The 27525-nt window shown below is 43.7% G+C and overlaps 2 protein-coding genes across 13 annotated transcripts in view; one reads left to right on the top strand and one right to left on the bottom strand.

Moving 5' to 3' along the window:
- Nucleotides 1-27525, bottom strand: part of disco-r (disco-related basonuclin zinc finger protein) — a 187077-nt gene that overhangs the window by 84739 nt on the left and 74813 nt on the right. The gene's annotated exons all lie outside the window — the stretch shown is intronic.
- On the top strand, nt 25631-26962 carry LOC138925609 (uncharacterized). Its single transcript, XM_070276453.1, has 3 exons — nt 25631-26274; nt 26353-26525; nt 26619-26962. The coding sequence occupies exons 1-3, from the start codon at nt 25631-25633 to the stop codon at nt 26960-26962; spliced, it is 1161 nt and encodes a 386-aa protein (XP_070132554.1).

Below are 27525 nucleotides of genomic sequence, written 5' to 3' on the forward strand. Positions count from 1 at the left end.
ATTAGCAAAGCGACAGCGAGATGCTCGATATAGGCCTTCCAATAGGGTGCGGTGGGCGATGGTAGAATGGGCGAGCTCAAATCCAAATAACCGTGGTGAGTATGTTTGTGACCTAAGTATCTTTCTAACGAAGCTGTTTCTAGCGAAGAAAAGCGAGATACCCGATAAAGGCCTTCTGGGTGCGGTGGCGATGGTACAATGGCCAGCTTAAATCCAAATAACTGTAGTGAGTATAATTGTGACCTACGTATGTATCTAAGGGAAATGACACCACTTTTATTATTACAAGCCGAAAAGAATTAATAGTTTTTACACTGGTATCGAATTAGTTACCCAGCTATGTATCTTTCTAGAGAGAGCTAGATAAGCATTCCTTCTCCGACCACAGAAATATCTCTACTTTATAAAAGCTACAAGCCAGAAGTCTTTCTAAGCCATAGAAAAACTAACTGGACCAAATATTTCCAAATCCTTGTGAACAATAACACCACAGCCACCAGACTATTCGCAAACCGTAGAAATTCTGAACGCTCTGATGCAAAAATTTACCCAAGCCCAAAAAAAACAGCCCCCCTGGTGGTCGTCAGAGCTAGCTACCCACCCATCGGCCAGCAGAACTTTGTTTAACAGGGCAAAGGGCGGAAGCGAGAAAAGCCTCTGGATCGACTATAAGGCTTCCCTGGCCACCTACGAAAAAACCATTCAAAAAGCGAAGCGCACTGCATGCAACTTTATCTGCTCGGACAGATAATGTTTTAAAGTTTTTACCTATGACTTTATCTTTTTGAAAAAGTAGATGACACCTGGACTAAAACGAGTAAGAAAAATTTTAGCTATGCTGCTAGATACTCACTTCCCCGGATGCTCTCCAAAAACAGGCACTCCCTCAGCCGAAACCTTACCTCCCACAAACCTTAACACGCGGGCGAAATCGCCATTACCTGGCTCTCAAACATCTTCAAAAGATCCCTTTCTTTGAGAAAACTGATTGTTATGAAATAAAGTAGGTCGGATCAACTGACCAAGATAGAATTTGTACGAAGTTCCAACTTTCTATCTTCAAAAACACGAAAGTTGGGTCATTTCATACTGTTCAGTTCTATGGCAGCTATAGTATATAGTCGCCCGATCCTTGGTATGTCGTATTATTATAGCATTCATTGGAACTCTTTAACTTTAAAAACACCCAAGTTATAGCATTGCCGATCAATCAGTTATATGGCAGCTATAGGATATAGTCGACCGATCCCGGCCCTTCCGACTTGTATACTGCATGCAAAGGAAAGAAGAGTGTGTGTAAAGTTTCGATAGGTTTAAAGTCGATAGGTTTAAAACTGAGAGACAACTGAGAGTTCGCGTCGAAAAATGTATTAGTAGTTCGGTGTAGTAAAAATGTTTAGTGGCCATTAAACCGATCGGCTCGATCTCAAGCAATTGTAATTTTAAGTAAGCGCCTCGCTAAATCCAGTAACGCGATCTACCAAATCAGCCATTAGTATGTCCACTATTGGTATGACTACTAGTCCACTATAAACCAATTTCCTTTCTAGCTCAACCAGTATTTTATTTTTTTTAGCTTTCACCTCCGTCTTACCTACATCACGAACTTTTCATTTCTTTATTGAAAGATAACATTCAAAGAATCTTATCTACGCAAGAAAACTAGATAAACCGTAAAATTTCAACCAAATCAAATTTATATATGTATATCTTTTTGTACTGCTCTACAAATAACACATGTCTGTATGGATTCTTCTGCTAGAACGCCAAATGTTTTACCATCCAGCAAGGCCGTATGAAATTCATGAAGTATGGTAAATAAGCAAATCATTGGCTTGATGAAAAATATTTGGAACTTCACGCTGTCAATTTCCAAACTTGTTTACTCACTTGATTATTGCCGATAAATCAGTTTTATCGGCCGACAATAGCTGAATAATAGTCAACAATAGTCGCGTATTTTTCCACTAAATTGCAGAACCAAGTTGAATTGGGGAGGGTACGAGACAAATACATCTGGGTAGTACATAGTCCTTGCTTTTGCAATTTATGATAGTTGGGATATATATCTGTCTTTTTCTCTTTGGCACTTATCCGCGTTAGCTGGTATGTATGTTTTGTGTGGCCAACATCTACATTAAGTGCAAGTGCTTCTTCATTTGAGAAACGATTTGGTAATTTTACTTGTGTGTCCAACGACCGTTATTTTTCCAGAAGTTTTTTTCTGGTCTGTATTAATGGTATATAGAAACAATTTTCGAAGCGGTTCGGATTCCAGATTTGTACAAGCTTCAGCTAGTAGCCACCAACATGTGTTGTTTCCTGTGTTTCCCGACAGCCATTTCTTATTTTTTTTTTCAAAAATTTTTCATTATATTGGCAAGCCTTGGCATTTCTCAGTAAGCCTGCTTTCAAAATTATCCAATTTTTTTACAACTGTAATGTCATTTTCTAAGTTTTTGTTCTTCAAAATTATGACAAACACAAATTCCCAAGAAACAGTTAATTTTCTCCTCTGCTACTTCTCGGCCCTTCAGTCTCTCAAAGAAAAACATCTATAAAATATATTTCTCATCGACATCTCAGAGGTGAGACATCTCAGAGATTTTCAATCCGACAGCCGTCTCATCCTAACCTATTTTTATTAAAAATTTTTAAAAATTTCCAAAAAGTGCGATCACTAACCAACATATACACTACTCATTTCATACAAGCTTTACAAGCTCATACAAGCAGAAAAGCTTTAGGCCAAAGGTTGGCCAAAAACCAATCTCCAGGTTTTAACTAGGCTTGTGACAAGCGGGATATGTCCAGATCGACGAACCCTTCACCTGGATCTTGAATATGAACTCTACACATAAACCACAGTGGAGATCGGAACTTACTTAAAAATTACAGAAATGGGGTCAATGACAACTTTGGCTTTAAAAGGCCAGGGAGTTGCTGTCGAAGCAGCGCAAAGGCTCTTACAAGGATAGAAGGAGAGCACCTTTCATTCTGATGAGTTGCGAACCCACGGCGGAATCTAGCTCGGACCAGGCCGAGATCATAAGGTGGGCAAGAGAAATAGGCGGGAGTAACGCTGAAGCTGAAAAAGCCGGCTGCAGTACCAAAAACCAAAGTGAAGAAGGTCCAGCTGCAGCTGACTAACTGATCTTTCGCGGAGGTAAGATAGAGCAGAACAATTATGGAAGCCATTGAAAACATTGAAAGTGGCTGAAAAGCGGAGGACCCCCACCAAAAGACGAAAACGCAGGCTGATATCAGGGTAGCGTCAAAGCGATAGCTTTCCAAGACGCATCCCAAGCAAGCGGAAGGCGCGAGTATGGCTCACCAAAAAGCCGGCCAACTCTAACACCAACCCGGTGATGCTGAAGATTTGTAACCCGACACTTCCCACGGCGGACTGGAGAGTCGGCAAGGTGGAGGATGCGAAGGGACTACGGAGGCAGGCCGTCCCCATTCTTAAAGAGGAGACCGTGGAGATCCTGGAAAAATCAGAGTACCGGATCAAATACGGCTTCGAGCATGCCGCGGTCCGGGGTTTACAATTCGCATGTCAGGAGCAAGACTGGAGGCATCGAGCTTGAGGCAGACGTCCAAGAGTCAGGCTTGGAGGAGCCGACAGAGGAGGGGCACCCACAAGAAATGTCGAATAAGGAGGAGGACATCTTGGAAGCGTACATCTCGGAGGAGAGCGACTTAGCAAGGGCCCTTAAAGGCGTCGGGTTGGGGGAGGACTCTCTGTTGAGGTGCGAGCGAAAGCAGAGGTTAGTGTGGTGGAGAATCTCAAGGATGTCTCTTACAATCTTGCAAATAAACCTCCATCGCAGAAAGGTGCCGTCAGCTGCCCTCCTACTCCACCTCGCCGAGATAGGAGCTGATATGGCCCTCATCCAGAAACCCTGGATCCTTGGAGACAACATACAGGCCGATAAAACAGGTAAAAAGGGCCTCTTAGGGCAAGCTCAGCGTAAATGGGCCACGAGCAGGATGCCTTCCCCTCGCACCCGCTACTCAAACAGCTGGTGGAAAACAGTGGGAAGCAGAAGATCGATCTGATTATAGGGTCCAACGCCAAAGCCCAACATCATCAGTGGGTGAAGCACCGACACTTACGAGAGGGGTAATTCAATATTCGATTTTATCCTAAGCTCAAAACTTCTAGTGGGTAACTGGGGCTCAGAGCCCCAAGAACAGAAGGGAGGTACTTCACATCACTCTTTACTTAGACTTTCTAGCAAACACATCCTTGGGGAAACCTCCAAAAAAGGGCGTTAACAATCGGAAAGATCTAAACGCCATGGTGGGTCTTACGCCAAGGCATTCAATAGGATTTGTCCCAAGAACGGGCACTAGCAAGTCGAAGAAACCATGGTAGACGCAAACACCTGCACCCTTCAAAACCAAAGCCCGTAAAGCCTTTAACTTCGCTAAAAGTTAAAATACAGAAGTAGCTTGGGAGGCGTATAAAGCGGACCTTTAACAGTATAACAAGAAACTGCGTAAAGCAAAGAGGAACGCCTGGGACCAGCACAAGCATTCAGGGGGCCTCAGAGGCCTTCCACCTGAGGAAGTTCCTCGCTAACCTCGGATAGAAGTTGGACCACGTCCAGCAAAGAAACCTAAGAGGCTTATTTCCCACGATGCTCACAGGAGAAGACAATCCAGGAAACACGGAGCCAGGGAATCTCAGTTGGTTTCAAGTTTGTTTCAACAGTGTCAAGCCCTTTATGGGATGGATGGACCGAGCCACAGAAACGGCTCTCTACAAGATGACTACGTTCGTCGAAAAGGAACTTGTGACAAGGAATATGCGCTTACTGCTTTACTAGACATACAATCAATCAGTGGACCTAGTAAGGTAGATCCTGGTAAACAGAACTGTTAAGTCAACACTAGGAGGAGATTCTATTCAGAGATTCGTTAAGAGACGCAAATCGCAAGGAGGTGTACTTTCCCTCTACCCCTTACTTACTTTCTTAATACTTTCTTTAGCTCTTTCCTACCCTTTACTAACTACTTTAATACTTTAACTCTTCAGCTCTGTTTTTGCTATGGATGCGCGCTTTTACTTTAATATCAACTATAAGTTTCATTAAATCAACTCGGAGGGTAGTCTAGATGGAAAGCGCGCGCTCCTTACCCTTGAGATCCAGGGTTCGATTTTATGATTGGCTTTGTTTAAATTTTTAAAAAGTGAATTTTAGTTTTATGATTATTTTTATAATATCGACGCATTTCCGCGAAAGTATCGTATGTTAAAAAATCCAATTTTACAGGAGAAGCTTTTTTTTTATTTAATCTCTCACAAACAATAAGCAAAATCATAAGATGTTTAAGCGATTAGAAACATTTGTTATTGTATTTCTTTATTTTTGTGCGTTTGAAGTATTTCCATGCAAAAAATTTGTATGGACATACGATAATTTCGCGCGCAAATTGAAAAGCACTGTAACATACGATAAAATTGAAACTTAATTTTTATCGAAACTATAGGGTTTTCAGTTATAATATTTCACAGGGTAGTGAGACATTAGGTGCCTAACAATTTTGCATTAAAATCTCAATTTCGAAAAAAGCGACTTACGATACTTTCGCGGAAATGCGTCGATATGTACTCTTACTTTTTATACCTGCAGAGGGTATTATAATTTTGGTCAAAAGTGTGCAATGAGAGCAAAGAATTCACTGAGCGAAAAAAACGTATTTTTTTATTTCATTATTCGTTAATTCAAAAGTTGGAATGGGCACTAAAATTGAGTATTTTATTTTAAAAAAAAACTTTGCTAGCAACATTTCTTAAACAAATGAAAAACAACGCTTCCCTATCTATATTCTCCATGAAAAAAACTTTTTCCATACCAATTTCTGTACAAAATTTTTCTCAGTGGAAACATTTTGATTTTTAAGCCTAGTTCTCTGACGTCGAAAATCCGCTGTCACACCTTTGACAGCGGCCAAACTCCATATAAAAAAAACGGTGTGAAAAAAGGAAGAAGAAGAAAATTTGGCCTCCTAGATTTTGCCGGTACTCTTAAGCATAGTACTGTGACGACGAAAATCCGCTGTCGCACGAGTGACAGCAGTCAAACTCCATATATACTCCAAACGGTGTAAAAAAGGAAGAAGAAGAAATATTTGTCTCCTAGATTTTTTCGGTACTGTGACGACGAAAATTGTAGCTATCAAATTGAATGGCGTTGCCGGATCAAAAAAAAACAAGAAAGGAAAGCTAACTTCGGGCGGAGCCGAAGTTTATATACCCTTGCAGCTAAAACCGGATATATATCGCAAACATCGGATATAGTTGGCCGATCCTTATGAAATTTGGTAGGATGGATCAAAATATAATCTGTACCAAGTTCCAGCTTTCTATCTTCAAAAACACAAAAGTTGGGTCATTTCCGATCGTTCAGTTATATGGCAGCTATAGGATATAGTCGGCCGATCCTAATGAAATTTGGTAGGTTGGATCAACTAACCAAAAATAGAGTCTGTACTAAATTCCAGCTTTCTATCTTCAAAAACACAAAAGTTGGGTCATTTCCGATCGTTGAGTTATATGGCAGCTATAGGATATAGTCGGCCGATCCTTATGAAATTTGGCATGTCGTATTATTTTGCCAAAAATAGCTCTCATGTCAAATTTGAACTCTCTAACTCTAAAAACACCAAAGTTATACCATTTCCGATCAATCAGTTATATGGCAGCTATAGGATATAGTCGGCCGATCCCGGCCGTTCCGACTTATATACTGCGTGCAAAGGAAAGAAGGGTGTGTGCAAAGTTTCAAGACGATAGCTTTAAAACTGAGAGACTAGTTTGCGTAGAAACAGACAGACGGACAGACGGACAGACGGACAGACGGACAGACGGACAGACGGACATGCTCATATCAACTCAGGAGGTGATCCTGATCAAGAATATATATACTTTATAGGGTCGGAGATGTCTCCTTCACTGCGTTGCACACTTTTGGACAAAATTATAATACCCTCTGCAAGGGTATAATAAACAGCTTATTTTTGGGTGATCAAAGAATTCATTTTAATTATTTCGATAGCTAAAACATGGAGGGAAAATTGATGAAGGAAAAAATATTCGCGCCGAAAAATTTTCCGCGCGCGAGGATAAACTGAAATTAATTAGTGCGGTCAGGGCGAAGCCCATAATATAGGATTTGACCCGCAAGGGGCATTTTAATGCCATAAAATGGCATTGAAATGATTTGTGATTGATTTTGATTTTGACCCAGTTTTCTTTTTCTTAATCAGCTCCTTAGCGGCGAAATACTTAAACAAAACACCAACATCCAATCGTTTTGAATTCATTTTTGCTTATTTGTTTTTTGTTCACAAACAAAAGCTGTTCAGTATTACCCTTTTCCTTAATTTTTTTGGTCACTGTCGGGTCAAGCAGCAGCACGGCGTTTAATGTTTATGTTTAAATAATGTTTATGTTATGTTTAGTGTAATTATTAGTGTAATGTTTATTTATTAGGCTTAAGTTTGTACAAAGGCTTTGTTGATCGCAAGCCGACTCTTTCTCGGCCGCTCGACTCAACAAGCTTTCCATAGATAGTTTTAGCTCGGCAACGTCTAGGTCGGGCCGCCCTCTCCACTTTCGAGAGCTTTAGCTCGAGGTGACTTGTCGGGCCGCCCTCTCTCTGTATTTTACTTGAGTCCCTGCATGCACCATAGCTGGTCTATCTGCGGATCATCCGGCTTGATCTGCATGCAGGAATAAACACTTTTTATAACGTTCAAAAGTAACAAATTCGTCTTTTTATTTACGGCATTGAAAACGCTCAATGACCAAACAGTCACATTATCTCGGTAGCTGAATAAAGTGCGATTTCGCTAGCGGATTTTTGACAGCGGATTTTCTTCGTCACAGTACTAGGCTTGACGACGAAAATTATGGCTATCAAATTGAATGGCGTTGCCGGATCAAAATAAGTAAACAGCTGATCTCGGGGTGTAAAAATAATTCATTTGATTTATTTGGACACCCAAAACATGGAGCGAAAATTGAAAGAGAAATATTAGAGAGAGAGAGAGAGAAAGTGAACAGCTGTTCAGTAAAACCCTCTTCCTTTAGTTTTTTGGTTACACTAGCTCGGTAGCCAAATAAAGAGCGATTTCCCTAGCACACGTGTGACAGCGAATTTTCGTCGTCAGAGTACTAGGCTTTAAGTTTGGGCTGTCAAATGAGTCGAAATGAGAGAAAATAAGAGAGCTTCTAAAAAAAAATTGAGAGTGCTCACACTGTCTGTGTGCAGGCAGCGCTGCGGCAGAATTTCCTACCCTATACACGCGTGCTATGTATACGCGAAATTTTACGGTAGAGCTACTTTTAGCAAAATAATACGACACGTTAAATTTCATAAAGATCAGCCGACTATATCCTATAGCTGCCATATAACTGATTGATCAGAAATGACCTGTAACACGTGTTACAGCGGCCGAGCTCCATATAAAAAAAACGGTGTGAAAAAAGGAAGAAGAAGACATTTTTGCCTCCTAGATTTTGCCGGTACTCTGACGACAACAATGATGGCTGTCAAATTGAATGGCGTTGCCAGATAAAAATAGTAAACAGCTGATCTCGGGGTGTAACAATAATTCATTTGATTTATTTTTACACCCCAAAACGAAAATGTAATTGTCGGACCGAAAAATTTTCGGCCCGCGAGGATAAAGTGAAGTTAATAAGTGCGGTCAGGGCGAAGCCCATAATATGGAATTTGACCCACAAGGGGCATTTTAATGCCATAAGCCTAAATAATGCCTGGGAGGCTGTTGCCGCGGAGTTACAGAAAGACGGTAAGTAATTAATATTTAATCAAATTGTTACTAAAATCTAAGTCTTTTATTGTGAAAGATTGCAAAAGCGCATGGAAATCATTGCGGGCCAGCATTCGCTACCACCAGAACATCTCCAGAGAAAAAAAACCAAGTGGAAGTGCTGGAGGGTCTGTTGTTCCCGGTCCGAAGGCGAATGACGATTATGATTGGGACTTTGCGTAAGAAATGACTTATTTGCAGGACCTCTCGGACAAAAGGCGGTAAGTTTGGGTCAAACTTTCAAATTTGTAATAATTTTAAATTCATAAATACACAGAACGACCACACTACCAAAACCACCAGAGGCGTCAACGTCTTCCGAAATTTTCGAGGACCCAGAACTTATGTTTGCTGAGTACCTCGACGAAAGTCAACCGAGCAGCTCATTTGACCAGAGCATGTTGGAGGAGCAAGAGCTACAGCTGCAGAAGGGAATAGAGGACATAGAGAAGGAGAGTTCCAGCTCATATTCCTATGTGAGTAGGGAATCCGACTAATTTTAAATTATAATAATTAATTGTAACTGTTTTTGATAGAAAAATTTGTTTAAAAGTTCCAATCGAACTACCGAACTGAGCGGACGTGCTTTGTCCGAGCTTCGGGAAAACTGCACCATAATACAGCTAATCAGTCTTCATCTAGCTTTCTTTGAGTTCGGACGTCTACTTTTTCGCTCATGTCGCCTCTCGTTTGCACCGAGTGCAGTGCAGAAGTTACTGCTACCCAACTTCGTGGGTGTGAGGCCGTTAGGTGCGCGTCGATCTGCCGGCGTGCCTATCACACCGCTTGTGTTGATTTGCCCTCGGAGGCTATAAAACTACTTATACTATAAAACTACATTCCGAACTTAATGTGGCAATATGATAGCTGCGTCATTGGAAATGATTCGCATTCCAAAATTGATGAGCTAAATCATAAAGTTCTAGATCTGGAGTCCCGCTTCGAAAGCCTTAATGCCAAAGTTGACCTAGCCCTGGTAAATGGAGCGGCTGTGCCCGCTGGACGCGCCTCCTCGGCTGGGGTGCAAGTTGTTGCTCCCCCTGCTATGCCCACCAGCACTGGGAGCATAAAGGCTACTCTGGGGCAGGCCCCAACGGCATCTAAAGGGGCTGTCCCGAAGAAGAAGAAGCGGATCAACCCTAATAGGCGCATTCTGGGACAAGCTCCCAGTTGCGCTCAACTTCAAGTGCTTCCCACCTTGAAATACCTTCATGTGGGTAAATTCGCGACGTCTACCCAACCGGATGCATTGTGCAAATTTGTCGCAGATAAGCTGAACGTGGAGCCCAATGATTTAGTCTGTGCTAGGCTGATCAAAAAGGATGCTGACATCAACGCCCTCAAGTTCGTCAAGTTTAAATTGGGAGTTCCGGAGCAAAATTTCCCAACAGTCTTCAATGACGATTTTTGGCCTATGTCGGTAAAAGTCAGCCGGTTTGTTCATAGAGAGCCGGCTAAGGTTATTGACCTCCCGGCGATTCTACCTTTACCGCATTCGCAATCTTCAAAAAACCCCCAGTAAGCGGCGCCGCTGGCGCCGTTACATCGTTTTCTTCTCAAGCTGCAGTTCGTCACCCCGATTGCTCTCTGCTGCGCTACCAACAACAATCGGCGTGGGCGTTCATGGTAACGGTTGACGCTGTCTTCAATTCCTCCAATAATTGGCTTCGTTTGCTGATCGATATTCTTCAACAACAGCAACTTTTTTTAAGGCGGAGTTGTTTATTTCTTATCTTCACTTGTGGATGCCCAGCAACAACTAGACGATGGTAATCGAGACGTTGGCAGCGCATCGCTTATCTTATCTCTTTTCGCTGGGCCACTCGCTGGTGCCTTCTTTTCGCCGATGGAAGATGTTTATTTACGTTTTGGACCCGTGGGTGGATCTTTGCTGCGTTTGGATGTGCCTGACTATGAACGCTCAATGTTTTCACCTGGCACGGAATCTGCCTTGCTACTGGACTCTCGCAGGTCTACTGATGAGTCTAATGGAAATTTCTATGTGTCCTTGTCGGCTATTTTGCAAGCTATGCGTATTGGATATGCCTCCACATGCACCAGTACCAGGAGTGCACTTTCACCATCACCGCCTTGCCGTCCAATTCCCAGTTTGGACTGTAGCTACTCGTCGTCCTTGGACCCTAATAAAAGCCTAAAAGTTCTATTCCAAAATATATCGGGAATGAGAACCAAGACCCGGATGGTATTCCTCAATTCTTCTGCCTGCGATTTTGATGTAATCATCCTTGTGGAAACCTGGCTCAATGACAAATTCAGCTCCTCTGAGTTCTTCGAGCCTAATTTGTACCATGTATTTCGAAAGGACCGAGATGCATTCAGTACCCAGTGTGAGCGAGGTGGAGGTGTGATCATCGCTATCCGTCGATCTCTTCAGGCTACACCACTGCGCCTTCCGGTGGCCGACCCTTTACTGGATCAGCTTGCGGTCTCAATCCAGGGCGTCCATGACCCGTTCGTCATTATTGCATCATACATCCCTCCGAACAGCGCATTCAGTATATATCATGCGCATATGAAAAACATCACTAGTGTCTGTGCTAGAACGTCGGACCCTACCGCTTTGATGGTAGCTGGCGATTTCAACCTGAGCTCCATTGTCTGGTCTTGGGACCCGGAATCTCCCTGCATGCTACCTAGCAACGTTCACCAGAGTCATGAAATTGTAGTTTTAGATGATATTTTTAGTCTGGGCCTCTCCCAAGTAAACAATATTTTTAATGATTTATCCAAAATTCTTGATCTTATATTTTTAAATAATTTGATTAATAGTAAAGTAGAATTATGCAATGTACCATTAAGTCCTTGTGATATGCACCACAAGCCGTTGGTAATTAATATTGAGTTTTATAGTTTTTTGCCTTCTGCTTCCCCCATTCCATATTATCATCTGAATGATACTAACTTGTCACTTATTAACGCCTCTATTTCAGCCTTTGATTGGGTTTCCCTTTTTTCGGATGGCACAATCGATGATTGTTATACTAAGTTCTTGGTTGCCCTTTTTAATATTATTGATACTTATGCCCCTGTGAGGGTACGAAGATCCTATAGGCTTCCCTGGTACACAAAAGGTTTAAAAAACTTAAAGAATAGAAGGGATAAGCACTACAAACGATTTATATTGACAGGTGAGACTCGAGCAGGAGAGCTGTACCGGCAATTTAAGCGGGAATTTGATTTCCTTAATAAGTTCCTCTACAATCAGTATATATCCGATGTCGAAGCTAGCCTTCGATCCAATCCTAAAGCCTTTTGGCGGTTTGTTAACAGCAAAAAGTCAAAATCGGACATACCTTCATCCATATGTTATGGTAATTTAGCAGCCGACTCGGATCAGGGCGTTTCTGATCTTTTTGCAAAATACTTTGCCTCTAACTTGGAGCCGAAGGTTCCTTGGAGTGATCATGAAACTCTTCGTAGCATTGAGCCTTTTCTTAATGTGAGTTACATGGACGTTTTGGACGGTGACCTAGTTGAAGCCACTGGACATCTGACCGAGTCGCTCACACCTGACGTGGACGGTATCTCCCCATTCTTTCTTAAGAGGAGTATCGCTTCTCTTTCTACTCCCCTTAAACTGCTGTTCTCCTTTTCGCTCTCTTCTGGTAGATTCCCCCAACGGTGGAAGATTACTTCTATAACGCCTATTCACAAAGGTGGCAGTAGGTGCGATGTTACCAACTATCGACCTATAGCCAAAATTTGCAACGTCGCTAAGATACTGGAGCGGATAGTAACTAAAAAATTGACTTTTCTGGCTCGCAATTTTATATCCCCCAACCAGGATGGTTTTTTGCCTGGGAGGTCCACTACCACTAACTTAGCGGTCTTCTCTAAGCACTGCTTTGAAGCTTTTGAAAACCGATTTCAGGTTGATGCCATTTACACCGACTTCTCCAAAGCCTTCGACAAAGTGTGTCATGCTGCCCTTCTGGCCAAATTATATAAATTTGGTATTCATTCCTTCCTATTAAGTTGGTTCGAGTCTTATCTGGCTGACCGACCTTGCCACGTTACTATTGGAGACGCTATCTCAAGTCCATTTGTCACCTCCTCTGGTCTTCCACAAGGCAGCTCTCTTGGACCTCTTCTATTTATCATTTTCATTAATGACATCTCGTCATGCTTTCGTCATTCGTACTTTTTAATGTATGCGGATGACCTTAAAATCTATAAAGCGATTAGCTGCATTAGGGACAGTTACTTGTTACAGGAGGATATATCCAGAGTTTACTCATGGTGCTCCCGCAATCTTCTTCCATTCTTCTTATTTAAGTGTATGTTTACCCGTTACAGTAGGCGGTCTCTTGAGATCTGTACGGGTTATTCCATCAGTAATTATAATTTGGCAGCTAAAGAAGAGGTGTTAGACCTTGGTGTCTTATTCGACAGCAAATTTAAATTTTCTGGTCACTTAGACTATATTCTACCTAAAGCGTATGCTATGCTGGGCTTTGTTAAAAGGCACGTGAACCAGTTCAAAAGTCCATATTCGAGCCTCAGCGTCTATGCTGCATTTATTCGGTCGAGGCTGGAATATGCCTTAATCATTTGGAATCCGGATTGCAAAGTTCGTTCCAACAGAATTGAGAAAAATTTTTAAAATTTGCACTTCTGCCTCTAAGGTTTCAGGATCCTGTTCCTTCATACCAGAGCCGTTGCCTTCTTCTGAATGTTTGCACGTTGGAGGATCGGCGTAAACTGGCAGCGTTAACTTTTTTGAATTATTTAATCGTCGATAACATTGATTGTCCTTTTTTATTGGGACTCATTAATTTTAATGTTCCTCAAAGGGATCTTCGTACCTTTGCCCTCTTTCGGGTCAAGTGTCATAGGGCCAATTATTTTTTAAATGAGCCGATAGAGCGGGCTCTTTCTTATTTTAATTCTTTGCCGCCTAGCCTCCGAACTGAGTGGGGCTCTGATAAGGGTGTGTTAAAACACAAGTTATTAAGGCATTTATTAAGTTTTTGTTAATTTTGTAGTTTTATTTATTAGGTGTAAGTTGTTATGTTATGTAGCCATGTAAGGATTTGTCCATTGGCGGAAATAAATAAATAAATAAATAATCAAAAAACTGGGGTAGCCCAATATAAGCGAGAAGACGCTGAACTACAATTTACTAAAAGCAATAGACAAGCTTTTTATAACAGTTGTGATGTGCTAAACCAAAACTAGTGCATTGTTTAAAAAAAAAAATAAGTGCCACGCAATGAGCTCATTGAGCAACGATCAAAAGAACGAGCGTAGAAGTTCAGTGAACCAAAGAAACGGCTTCTACTCTTACTTTTCTACCCGCGATACCAAAGTGGAAAAATCGGCGATTAAGAGCAACCCGGCTTTACTGACCGCTGAAACCCAAACCAAACCAAAAACCAACCAGACCAAGACACCGCAAAAAAACCCAAGCCCCCTCCAATCTATATTAGGGAAAAAAGCTCGAGTGCCCTGGTCAACAAAATTGCGTCGTTGATTGGGAACGGTGACAACTTTCATGTTGTTCCGCTTATTAAAGGGAACATCCATGAAACAAAGGTGCAAACCAAGACTGAAGAGCACTTCCGAATCGTGTCCAAATATCTGGACACTGTACAGAAAAACTATTACACGTACCAGCTGAAAAGCAGTAAGGGCCTACAAGTGTTAGTAAAGGGAATAGAACCTGATGTTACCGCCGAGGAAATAAAAACCGCCCTTAAAGAAAAGGGCTTCGCCGCCAAGAATGTTATTAACATTCTAAATAAAGATAAAAAGACACAACCCCTCTTCAAGATCGAGCTCGAGCCAGAAAGCAGGTCGCTGAAGAAGAACGAAGTCCACCTAATTTACAACCTGCAATATCTTTTGCATCGGAAAATCACTGTTGAAGAGCCACATAAACGCAACGGTCCAGTGCAATGCACTAACTGTCAAGAGTATATACACACAAGGTCTTACTGCACACTCCGGGCTGTCTGTGTAGTCTGCGGAGACGCCCACAAATCCGCCTACTGCACTACAAAAAGGACAGTACCGTGAAAAAATGTGGAAACTGCGGAGGCAACCATACGGCAAACTATAGAGGATGTATGGTGTATAAGGAGTTAAAGAGTCGTATGCGTCAAGCGACCGCAACGCGCAACCAAAATCCACAGAATGCGTACATTGCGTCAAAAACCACGCCAGACGTCTTCTTCGCCAAAGCTGCGAGATCCTTATTCGGTCCACTACACACCACCAACGGCTTCTCCCATGCCGATGCTCTACGATCTGGAAGGCAAATTCCAATTCAGCCTAACTCTCAAAGCGCTCAACAGGCCCCAGAACAGCCACACAGCAAAACGGAAACTATGATGCTTATGTCATTCATGAAAACGACCATGAAAACGCTTGTTCAAAACCAGAACATGGTGATACAGCTGCTCGTAGCACAACAGTCTAAATAATCTATGCAGGCGCTACGAATATCTATGTGGAACGCCAATGGTGTCTCACGGCATAAACTAGAATTGTCACAATTCTTGACCCAAAACCATATTGACGTTATGATACTGGTGAAGACGCATCTTACAAGCAAATACAACTTTCAAATAAGAGGCTACACAATCTACCGCACAGATAATCCAGATGGGAAAGCCCACGGCGGAACTGGAGTTCTAATCAGAGAACGCATTAAACACCATTTTCACAAAAGGTTAGCAACAAACTTCTTGAGGCCACATCGGTACAAATTCAGTCAAGCAACGGAATCTTCTCAATCGCTGCCGTTTACTGCCCTCCTCGTTTCGCAATCTCGGAAGGACAATTTATGGACTTCTAAAATTCACTTGGGGATCAATTTATAGCCGCAGGAGACTACAACGCCAACCATAAAGGGATCACGTCTAGTGACTCCCAAAGGAAGACAATTGTACAATGCAATTATAAATGTGAAAAATAAACTGGACTACGTTTCCCCTGGAAGTCCCACATACTGGCCAACAGACTCACGAAAGCTCCCAGACCTTATTGATTTTGCAGTGACAAAAAACATACTTCGCAATCTAATAAGTGCCAGAGCAGTCTTGAACTTATCATCAGACCACTCGCCTGTGCTTCTAACGCTTCTTCAAAGCCCAGAAATAACCGAACACCCCTTCAGCCTGACGACGCCAAAAACGAACTGGCTTAATTACAAAAAGTACGTGAGTGCCCACATAGAAATCGCCACGGAAATTAACATGGAATCGGACATCGACTACACTAGGAGCGCCCTGGAAGAAGTACTCGATGCGGCAGCTAAAATCTCTACTCCTCATGGGAAAGAAGTAGACCGAATCAAATACTTCAAATCTAATCAGCAAATTGAACAGCTCGTGTGAGAAAAGAGGCGCACGTGTCGTGATTGGCAAAACAGCAGATCACCAGCTTCAAAACAACGCCTTAAGGAAGCAACCCGATCACTCGACCAGGCTCTTCACCAGAGGAAGAAAATGCACAGCTGAGGTACAACCAGAATCTCTTGCCAACAAGCACAAAGTACCCCCTGTGGAGGGCCCACCCAAATCTTAGCGCCCCAATTGAAACGACCACCCCGATAAGAAACTCTTCGGGATGCTGGGCTCGCAGCGACGAAGACTGAGCTGAAACATTCGCCACACATCTCCAAAGTGTCATCCAGCCAAACCCAGCCTCAAATTAATTCTTCCTGCCAGAAATTCAGCCAGAGTCCTCCCCTCAGCCAGCCGCACCTTCATTCCGGCCGAACGAAATCGAAAAAGTCATAAGAGGGCTAAAACCAAAAAAGGCTCCCGGTGGTGACCTATTGACCCCAAAAATGCTGATCGAACTTCCAAAATGCGCTATAGAGGTCGTCTGCAAACTATTTAATGGAATCATTAAATATGGCTATTTCCCAAAAAAGTGGAAGAAATCCATCATTATAATGATACCGAAGCCTGGAAAAGACCACACAATTCTGTCATCATACAGACCAATAAGCCTTCTATCTTGTTTGTCTAAATTGTTTGAAAAATGCTTGTTAGCTCGCATAATACCACACCTGAAAGCTTGCAATATTATCCCGGCACACCAATTTGGCTTCCGAAAAAACCACGGAACCATCGAACAAGTGAACAGATTAACATCCGAAATACGCTCAGCCTTCAAAGAGCGAGAATACTGCAGCGCTATTTTCCTCGACGTATCTCAAGCTTTCGACAGAGTTTGGCTCATCGGACTCATGCACAAAATTAAAACGTATTTGCCAACATACACCCACAAGCTACTGGAATCATACCTCTACAATAGGGTATTCTCAGTGAGATGCAACGCAGCTACTTCGGGCGACTACACCATCGAAGCTGGAGTTCCACAAGGAAGCGCACTCGGCCCGTGTCTATATGTTTTGTATACTGCGGATATTCCTACGAGCGCACAACTAACAACGTCAACGTTCGCCGATTATACCGCAATCCTTAGTCGCTCCATACGCCCAACGCAGGCAACAACCCAACTGGCTAATCATCTCATTATAGTGAAAAGGTGGCTGTCCGACTGGCGCATTAAAATAAATGAGCAAAAGTGTAAACATATAACGTTTACTCTTAATAGACAAACATGCCCTCCGCTTTTACTAAACGGTATGCAGATCCCTCAAGCTTACGAAGTAAAGTACCTTGGCGTCCACCTGGATAGACGACTTACCTGGCGTACGCACATCCAATGCAAAAATATGCACCTAAACCTGAAAGCCAGCAGCCTCCACTGGATCATAAACTCACGATCGCCACTGTGCCTGGACTACAAGTTACTACTGTACAATTCAGTCCTAAAGCCAATCAGGACGTATGGCTCCCAGCTGTGGGGGAACGCGAGCAGCAGCAACAAAAATCTTGAGAACTATCACAGGGGCACCTTGGTATGTTCGCAACAAAAACATCCACCGGGATCTGGGCATCCTCGCAGTAAAAAACGAAATCCAGTAGCAAAAAGAGTCATACAAAGAAAAACTGTCTTCGCACCCAAATTTTCTCGCTTGGGGATTGACTCGGGTTTCCAGCGTATCCCGCCTGAGACGCAACGACCTCCCAACCCAGCAATTGATTTTAGGGCCATCTAACTCTGTCGAGTCAAGCAGCTAACAACTAATTTAAACATAATTAATAATTAACTGATGTTTTGTTGGTCGCAAGCCGACTCTCTTCGGCATTTAAAGTTAGCGAGCATCGGCTCAGCCTATTCTGGAAGGTTGGCGCCGCTCTCGTTCGTCTTCTTACTGCGCTCGCATCCTAAATTGGATTTCCCCTATTGTTCATAAATCCTAATTTCATATGCGGCCTAAATAAAGTTTATAACGTTGAAATTAATAAAAGTCTGATTTTTATTTACTGGCATTGAAAATTATCAATGACCAAACATTGGTGAACCCCGACGTGATCGTTAATATATTTAAATAAATACACACATAAACAAATTACTAAAACAAAAACAAAAAAATTTTGTAAACAGTGCTAAGTGAACAAGTTTCATACGTGGCTAATACGTTTGTTTATAATAATAAACAAACTATAATATATAAAATATTATACATACATACATACAGACATAAACATAAACGTTAGTTCGCCCGCGCATAGACTTCATACAAACATACGATCCACAACGCAAGTGCATTCGATCGCACAAAGCTTCATATATATATATATATTCCACAATTTCGCTACAGTTCTGAGCGCACAGTGGGACAGAGCAAATAAAATTTACTTCGGTTGTTCGGAACTTTATACAATAAATCATGTGGCGGCGCCGCCACAGGAGCATCCACTCCAACCCGTAGTGCTATTTTAAAGTGCAAGGCCCTGGGTATTCTCCAGGACTTACAGAGGATCCAAGGAGCTCTTTAGCCTATTTCCAAGGTGGATGATGCCATGCTACACGTGCGACATGGTCAGATAGCCACCATGTTCAGCGACTTCAATGCCATCCACGGGGAGCTTGAGCATTTGGACATTTTGCAGATCAGCAGTGACCTTCGATGGACCGTTTCGGAGCTCGTAGCGACGATGCAGGCGGAAATTGAGCACGAGATGAGCCTTCGCTCATCTCGAATTGCTGCCCACTCCACCCTTGCCAACGAAATGTCCACCATGCAGACTGACCCAGGGTTAGGTCAAAGTTTTCAAGTGCTGCCTCCTCTACCGTTCCCTACGTTCAGCGGTGGATACTCGGAATGGGCTGAATTTTACTCTATCTTCTCTACAATCGTCGGCAGCAATCCTCGTATAAGTAAGGTGGAAAAGCTGCAAAGGCTGCGATCCTGCCTTCGAGAGTCCGCTTTCGAAACAGTTCGTTCCTTGGAAGTCTCCGACGAGAACTATGATGTTGCGCTGAACTTATTGGAGAAACGATTTAATAACCGTCGCTTAATATTTCAGGCACACGTGAACGAGATTTTGGGCCTCAGTCTGTTGGAAATTGGCTCAATAGCAGCTCTTCGAGGTTTTTCGGACAAATTCAATGCCCATATGCGAGCCGTAAAGAATTTGGGTTCATCAGTTCGGATCGCCAGCTGCATCATTGTCCAGGTTCTGCTTCAAAGGTTGGACCCAGCTACCCAGGCTAAGTGGGAGGAGAGTCAAAACTCCTCGGGTTCAGACGCCATCCCTACTTGGGAGTCGATGGCCGAATTTTTGGAGCAGCGGTGTAGGACGCTGGAGGCTATGGACGTGGCCATGGCTGCATACGCCCCGGGCGCTAACGTGGGAAGGCGTTGAGTTGCAAATAATAGTAGATCATCCTTTATTGTTACTAATTCGCTTCCCTCTGCCTGTGCTCTATGCGGTGGATGGTCCCATATAATGTCTGCATGCCCCCGATTTCTATCAATGCCACCTGAGATCCGCCTTTGTGAGGCCAGGCGACTTGGTCTTTGTCAGAAGTGTCTGCAAAGGGGCCATCACATGCGTGAGTGCCTCTCTGCTAATTGTCGCAGTTGTGGAAGGAGGCATCACAGCCTGTTGCATTTTCTGGAGCCTCAGGCATCTAGCGGCCAGCCTTTGGTTGTTCCTCCCATGTCAGCCATAGCCGAGGTCACTGAGCCTGTAGCGATATATCGTTGCTTGCTACAGCGAACATTCTTGTTCGTAGTTGCGCTGGATCCCTTGTTCCATGCCGAGCTCTGTTGGATTCTGGATCGCAGGTGCACGTGATCACTTCTCGGCTGGCAAGTCAGCTGCAGCTCCGGAGGTACAAATCATTCATGGCGGTGTCTGGTATTGGCGATACCGTTCGACGATTTCTTTCCCTCGAGAGGAAGCTCTGTCGCCATCCTCAATTCAAGGAGCAATATGCTGCCTTCATAAAGGAGTATTTGGATTTGGGTCACATGTCTTCAGTCCCTGCTGATGCGAGCGTCACTGGTCAATACTTTTTTCCACACCATTGTGTTTTAAAAGAGGACAGTTCAACAACCAAGCTCAGGGTTGTTTTTGATGGATCTGCTGTCACCACTTCTGGATATTCATTGAATGACGTGTTGATGTCTGGCCCAGTTATTCAGCCAAAGTTACACCATCGGGTGGCCATTACTGGAGATATTTGCAAAATGTATCGTTGCGTCAGGGTTTTTCCTGAGGACAGCTATCTTCAGTGTATTCTTTGGCGGGATTCCACCCAGGATGAGTTACAGGTTTTTAAGCTGGATACTGTCACCTATGGAACGAAGCCTGCCTCATTTTTAGCAGTTCGGACAATGCATCAGTTGGCAGATGATGAGCAATTAATGTTTCCAAAGGGGGCCGAAATTCTGCGTCGCGACTTTTATGTGGATGATCTGCTTTCCGGAGGTGACTGTATAGATGAAGCTATTAGCATAATGCAGCAAATATCCGGGATCCTTGCCAAAGGCCAATTTCGGTTAAGGAATTGGTGCTCCAATGCTGCTGACGTCCTGTATAAAGTGCCTGAAGAAGATCGGGAGTCTTTCCTAAGGTTTGATTATGGCAGTAACTTCACAAAGACACTGGGTCTTGCTTGGGATCCTGCAACTGACCGCTTGCTATTTTCCTTTGAAGGGATTCAGTCAATCTCAAAGCCCACTAGGCGCATCGTGCTTTCTTCAGTCGCTCGGCTTTATGACACATTAGTCCTTGTTGGTCCTGTAATTTCATATGATTTGTAGCAGCTTTGTTAGTACGCAGCGCGCCGAATTCCCTAGATGGGCGCTAACATCGAAATCCGAGGTGGAGGTCCATGGATTCTGTGACGCCAGCATTGAGGCGTATGGGGCATGCATTTATGTCGTGTCCAAGGGCGCAGGATCTGCAAGCTATTTACTCTGTTCGAGGTCCCGAGTTGCGCCGTTAAAGACTGTTACGGTGCCTAAGCTGGAGTTATCGGGAGCCGAGTTGTTGGCTCGACTTATGTCGGAAGTAGAGCAGTTGAAGGTCTACGTTGGAAAGTATTTTTGTTGGTGTTTTCGTCGCCAATCGAGTTTCGACCATTCAGAAGCTAACTAGAGAAATGGAGTGGCGGTATGTTCCCACTTCTTTGAACCCAGCAGATATCCTGTCGCGTGGTGCTCTTCCCAATGAATTGGTTGAGAATAAGCTGTGGTCTCACGGTCCTCCGTTTCTCATTGGATCCCAAGAGGCGTGGCCAACCGCGGTCCCATCTGAGAGATCAACCCTGGAGTTACGTGCAAGGGTCCTGCTTATTCAGTCTCCGTATGTGGATATAACAGCGGTTTTTAAGTACGCTAATTCGTTTCCAGCACTGCAGAGGGTATTTGCTTACGTATACAAGTTCTCTCAACGAATTCACCACAGCGGTGTTACGGCTAGAGATATAAAATCTGGAACACAGCTGTTATTGCAACTAGTTCAGCGTGTGCATTTTTGGGAGGACATAAAGGCTCTTCAAAGTGGAAAAGAGATAGCGGTATCCAGTGCCCTTGCCTCATCCTCTCCCTTCTTGGATAAATTTGGTTTGTTGCGCGTAGACGGTCGGCTAAAAAATTCGTCGTTGGATTTTGAAAGTCAGCATCCAATTATACTTCCAAGAAGCCATCCAGTTACGCTGGCTATAATTGTTGACTTCCATGAGCGAAATTTACATACGGGGCCTCGTGCGCTGTTGGCAATTATTCGGTCCCAATATTGGCCAATTGGGGGGAGAAAAACCGTCACGAAGGCAATACACATATGCATCCGATGCTTCCGGACTAAGCCTCGGTCTCCCGGAGCAAAGAGTCAGCGGCTCCCAGTTCTTTGGAGTCACTGGAGTGGATTTTTGTGGGCCGTTCTATTATAAGCCGGTAGTGCGTAATAAGGCTCCAGTAAAATGTTACGTTAGCATTTTCATTTGTTTTGCTACCAAAGCCGTCCACCTGAAGCTTGTAAGGGATCTGTCCACAATGTCTTTTTTACAGGCTTTGAAGCGGTTTATATGCACCCGTCGAAGGCATCAACATATTTGGTCGGACAACGCAACCAACTTTGTTGGAGCCAAAAACGAGCTGAAGGAGCTGCGCCGATTGTTTCTAAGCGAAGAGCATCAACTGGCACTGCTGGAGTTTTGCTCTATGGAGTCCATCGAATGGCATTTTATTCCTCCTCGATCTCCGCATTTCGGTGGTCTGTGGGAGGCGGCTGTTAAAACCGCCAAGCACCATTTTTACCGGGCGGTCGTATCCGCAGTTCTTGGATTCGAGGAGCTGCGAACGCTGCTGTGCCATATTGGGGCTGCTATAAATTCACGACCCTTAATGTCTCTTTCAGAAAATCCTGCAGACCTTGAGGTTCTGACCCCGGCTCATTTTTTAACTGGTGGTCCGTCAGTCAGCTTTATCGAGCCTGATGTCACACAGCTGAACTTCAACCGGTTGGACAGCTGGCAGCGCGTGTCTTTCCTACAGCAGTCTTTCTGGTCCCGATGGAAGGAGGAGTACCTAAGCCTTCTCCACCAGCGCTCCAAATGGCGTGCCTCCGGTCCTGCCCTGGCTCCGAACGATGTGGTGCTAGTAAAGGACGAGAATCTACCTCCGATGAAATGGCCACTTGCCAGAATAATGGAGTTAATCCCTGGTCGAGATGGAATCTTTCGAGTGGCGGTGATAAAAACCTCATCTTGAGTTACCAAGCGAGCAGTGACTAAGCTGTGCCTTTTGCCCCTTAAGGATGAAGTTGGAGTAGAAGCCCCAACTGGAGGGAGAATGTCGGGTCAAGCAGCTAACAACTAATTTAAACATAATTAATAATTAACTGATGTTTTGTTGGTCGCAAGCCGACTCTCTTTCGGCCGCTCGGCTTTAGTAATTCGGCATTTAAAGTTAGCGAGCATCCGCTCAGCCTATTCTGGAAGGTTGGCGCAACTCTCGTTCGTCTTCTTACTGCGCTCGCATCCTAAATTGGATTTCCCCTGTTGTTCATAAATCCTAATTTCATATGCGGCCTGAATAAAGTTTATAACGTTGAAATTAATTAAAGTCTGATTTTTATACCCTTGCAGAGGGTATTATAATTTTGGTCAAAAGTGTGCAACGCAGTGAAGGAGACATCTCCGACCCTATAAAGTATATATATTCTTGATCAGGATCACCTCCTGAGTTGATATGAGCATGTCCGTCTGTCCGTCTGTCCGTCTGTCCGTTTCTACGCGAACTAGTCTCTCAGTTTTAAAGCTATCGTCTTGAAACTTTGCGCACACCCTTCTTTCCTTTGCACGCAGTATATAAGTCGGAACGGCCCGGATCGGCCGACTATATCCTATAGCTGCCATATAACTGATTGATCGGAAATTGTATAACTTTGACGTTTTTAAAGTTAGAGAGTTCAAATTTGACATGAGTGCTATTTTTGGCAAAACATTACGACATGCCAAATTTCATAAGGATCGGCCGACTATATCCTATAGCTGCCATATAACTGAACGATCGGAAATGGTATTTGGTAGAAATATCAACTTTCGTATTTTTGAAGATAGAAATTTGGGACTTTTTTTAGATTTTGTATTGTAATAAATTGGATTATATATTCCTATTCCCATAAGGATCGGCCAACTATATCCGTTGTGTGCGATATATATCCGGTTTTAACTGCAAGGGTATATAAACTTCGGCTCCGCCCGAAGTTAGCTTTGTGGGGGCGTGGCACAATTTTGAAACAAAGTCTCCATGTAGGAGTCTTCAAATGTTGGCGAAAAATATAAAGCCTAGTACTCTGACGACGAAAATCCGCTGTCACACGTGTGACAGCGGCCAAACTCCATAGAAAAAAAAACGGTGTGAAAAAAGGAAGAAGAAGTAAATTTTGCCTCCTAGATTTTGCCGGTACTCTGACGATGAAAATGATGGCTATCAAATTGAATGGCTTTGCCGGATCAAAAAAAGTAAACAGCTGATCTCGGGGTGTAAAAATAATTCATTTTCATTTATTTTGACACCCAAAACACGGAGCGAAAATTGAAAGAGAAATATAAGAGAGAGAGAGAGAGAAAGAGAACAGCTGTTCAGTAAAACCCTTTTCCTTAAGTTTATTGGTCACACTAGCTCGGTAGCCAAATAAAGAGCGATTTCGCTAGCACACGTGTGACAGCGGATTTTAGGCGTCAGAGTACTAGGCTTTATAGAATGTTGGTACTTGTTGGAATGCTGGTAAAGATTCTATTTTTGGCAAACTGATCCGATCTACCAAATTTCATAAAGATATTCCGACTTTATTCTATAGCTTAAAGATATATCCTGAATGAACGGAAATAAACCAACTTAGATGTTTTTGAAAAAAGATAATTCAGACTTTCTTTACAAATCGTATTATAATTCAAAGAATTATCGGCCAACTATATCCAACATTTTCGATATGTATCCGAACATAACTGATAGGGTACAACAACTTTGGCTCCCCCCGGCATTAGCTTTCTGTTATGTATGCGACTGCATTCTCTCGTGCGACGATCTCGTTCGACTGAATTCAGTCTTCACTCAATCGTGAGCCCTTGCAGATCGAGCTGCAGTCACGGCCGTCCATCAATTCCCCGTCATTAGAATAACCTCCTGTACTAATTGTTACATCTTTTCTCTGAATTATATCTATTACTGAATTATATTGAATAAATTTAATATATGCTTGCGCATACATGAAATTGGCGACGAGGATGGGATACTAATCCCTAAGCGTAAGCTTATTAAATTCCACAATTATCGTACAGGGAGAAAGAGAGACGGAATTGACGGTGTCGAGTATTTACCGTACGTAGTTGTATTATTGCGGTAGTCGTATTGTTCAAGCATTGAACACTATTTTTTATAGAAATTCTTAAGTTAGAGTTTCAACGGATCGGACCCATGAAATACGAGTCAAACAGATGGTTTAAAACCGATCCCCTGCAGCCTAACACAAACACATACATAAGTGGTGCGCTTATCGCACTTGAGAAAGGGTCGCATAGCAGGTCAGCGTGCAGTGCGTTGACAAGTAGTTTTACATAGATTTAAGATTCTCATGTATCGTACTTATAAGAGAACTTTACCGAATAAAATCAGTTTCCATAAGGAGCTCATTGGAGTAAGACCTATTTATTTAGGGCTCCTCTTAACACGTATTATTCTTGAAGCAAGCACATTGATAAGCGCCGAACTGTCGGTCAAGCTGAAAAAAGCGCCGGAAAAAAGGTAAAACAAGAAATAAGTGATAATCAATCAACTCCACGAGAGAGTCTCGCTGAGAGCGGCTGTACAGTTGAGCCAAATACTGCGGCCAGTACTGATAAGGGAAAAGCGGTCGTCCAAACTTGCGGAGTCGTCATGGCGGGAGTTGGAACTCTGGAACCTTTCGACTTGCTAACCCCTGAGAAGGCGTACCGAGATCGTTTCGTGGACAAGGACCGGAAGAAGGCGGCGTTCCTTACACTAGCGGGCGCACCCCTTTATGAGTTACTAGTGTCGTTAGCATCACCCAGGCAAGTCAGTGATTGGGAATTAACAGAAGTATATGTATTAACTTGGCACTTGGCGCCCCGCCAATCGAAGATTGCTGCATTCTACCATTTAAACAAGCGTGATCAGCACCCCGACGAGTCCGTCGGTAACTACATGGCCACATTCAGAAGCTTGGCGGTAGGGTGCAATTTCGGACAGATGTTAGATCGCATGTTGCGGGACCGATTTGTGTGCGGCATGCGCGACGAAGGTCTCCAGCGAAGCCTGCTAGCCGACCCCGAATTGACGGTGCAGCAGGCCATGGAACGAGCCGTCACTAGTGAAGCAGCCGCTGCGAGTGCGTTGTCGATTCGAGGCGACAATATCCGACGCCTCGAGTCTTCGAGCACCGAGTCCATCCACGGAATAAGTTCGATTGTGCGGGCTGTGGGGGTCGGCACGTCCGTAAGAAGTGTCCGTTTCGCAATGCCACTTGCCATTCCTGTGGTCGAACTGGCCACATACGTCGGGTAGGCCGCAGTAACAATCAAGCTGGGTCAACAACAGCTGGGTTCATCTCCTACGCCCAGCAATATGCGTAACAACAGGCCATCGCACGGACGCGTTCATCAAATAGTTCCGGTGGTCAGCCCCAACAAATCCGTGGCTGTGGTCATCAACGGTCGATCATGCCAGTTCGAAGTTGATTCCGGGTCGCCAGTCACCATCATGAAGGAATCTTCGTATCGATCTGGCCAAACGGTAATCCCGATCTCGTCAAGTGCCACCTAAAGCTAAGCGACTATCAACGTAACCCCATTCCGGCCAAGGGAATTACCGACACGTCAATCCACTACAACAATCGCCGTATCAGTAATCTCCCATTGGTCGTCACGTCCGGCACCGGACCTTCTAGGATGCAACTGGTTTGAACCCCTCGGCATCCGCTTAGAAGGCATTCATGGCGTGCAGTGCGGCAATGGTATCGCGGAAATTCTAAAAAAATTCGACCATTTGTTTTCATCAGAACTTGGCCGGTATACGGGGCCGCCAGTGGCCCTCAAAGTGGACCAGGAAGTTCCGCCGGTTAGACTACCAACGCGTCGAATTCCGTACGCACTCCTCAAGCCATATGAAGAAGAGTTGGTCCGTCTCTGTGCCCAAGGAATACTTGAGCCTGTAGAGTACTCTGGGTGGGCCATCCGACAGTTCCCATAGTCAAGAAAGATGGTTCCATACGCATTTGTGGAGATTATAAATCTACGCCTTATAAAGCAGAACAGCCGCATTGCCATCAAATTCCTGCAATCAACACGCTATTAGCTTCGATAGAAGGAGGCTCAATTTTCGCAAAAATAAATTTGGCCCAAGCGTATCAACAATTGGTGGTAGACGAGAAATCAGCTTTGATGCAAAAGAGAAAAAACAGTTGCAAGCGTTTCTGGGACTGACCAATTTTCATCACTCATTCTTGCCCCAGAAAGCCACCATTGCGGAGCCATTACATAGACTTCTAGACAAGAACGTACAATGGACATGGCGTCCAGAGCACCAAAAAGCATTCGCAGAACTAAAGAATCTGATCGCATCGGATGCGGTCCCAATTCATTACTCTCCGGACCGCCCACTGATCTTAACTTGCGATGCGTTACCATACGGGTTAAGATCAGTGCTTAGCCACGAAATGGCGTTTTAGTCTTATACGCTGTCAAAGGCAGAGAGGAACTACTCCCAGATCGACAGAGAAGCGGTAGCGTTAGTCGCATGTGTCAAAAAATTCC

Source organism: Drosophila bipectinata, chromosome XR, assembly GCF_030179905.1.
Source record: "Drosophila bipectinata strain 14024-0381.07 chromosome XR, DbipHiC1v2, whole genome shotgun sequence".
NCBI classification, from domain to species: domain Eukaryota; kingdom Metazoa; phylum Arthropoda; class Insecta; order Diptera; family Drosophilidae; genus Drosophila; species Drosophila bipectinata.

Coding starts and splice junctions, on each gene's coding strand:
- LOC138925609 (XM_070276453.1), top strand. CDS start 25,631: ATGGCGGGAGTTGGAACTCTGGAACCTTTCGACTTGCTAACCCCTGAG. Junction 26,275..26,352: donor GAACTGGCCACATACGTCGG/GTAGGCCGCAGT, acceptor GCGTAACAACAG/GCCATCGCACGGACGCGTTC. Junction 26,526..26,618: donor GGTAATCCCGATCTCGTCAA/GTGCCACCTAAA, acceptor TCGCCGTATCAG/TAATCTCCCATTGGTCGTCA.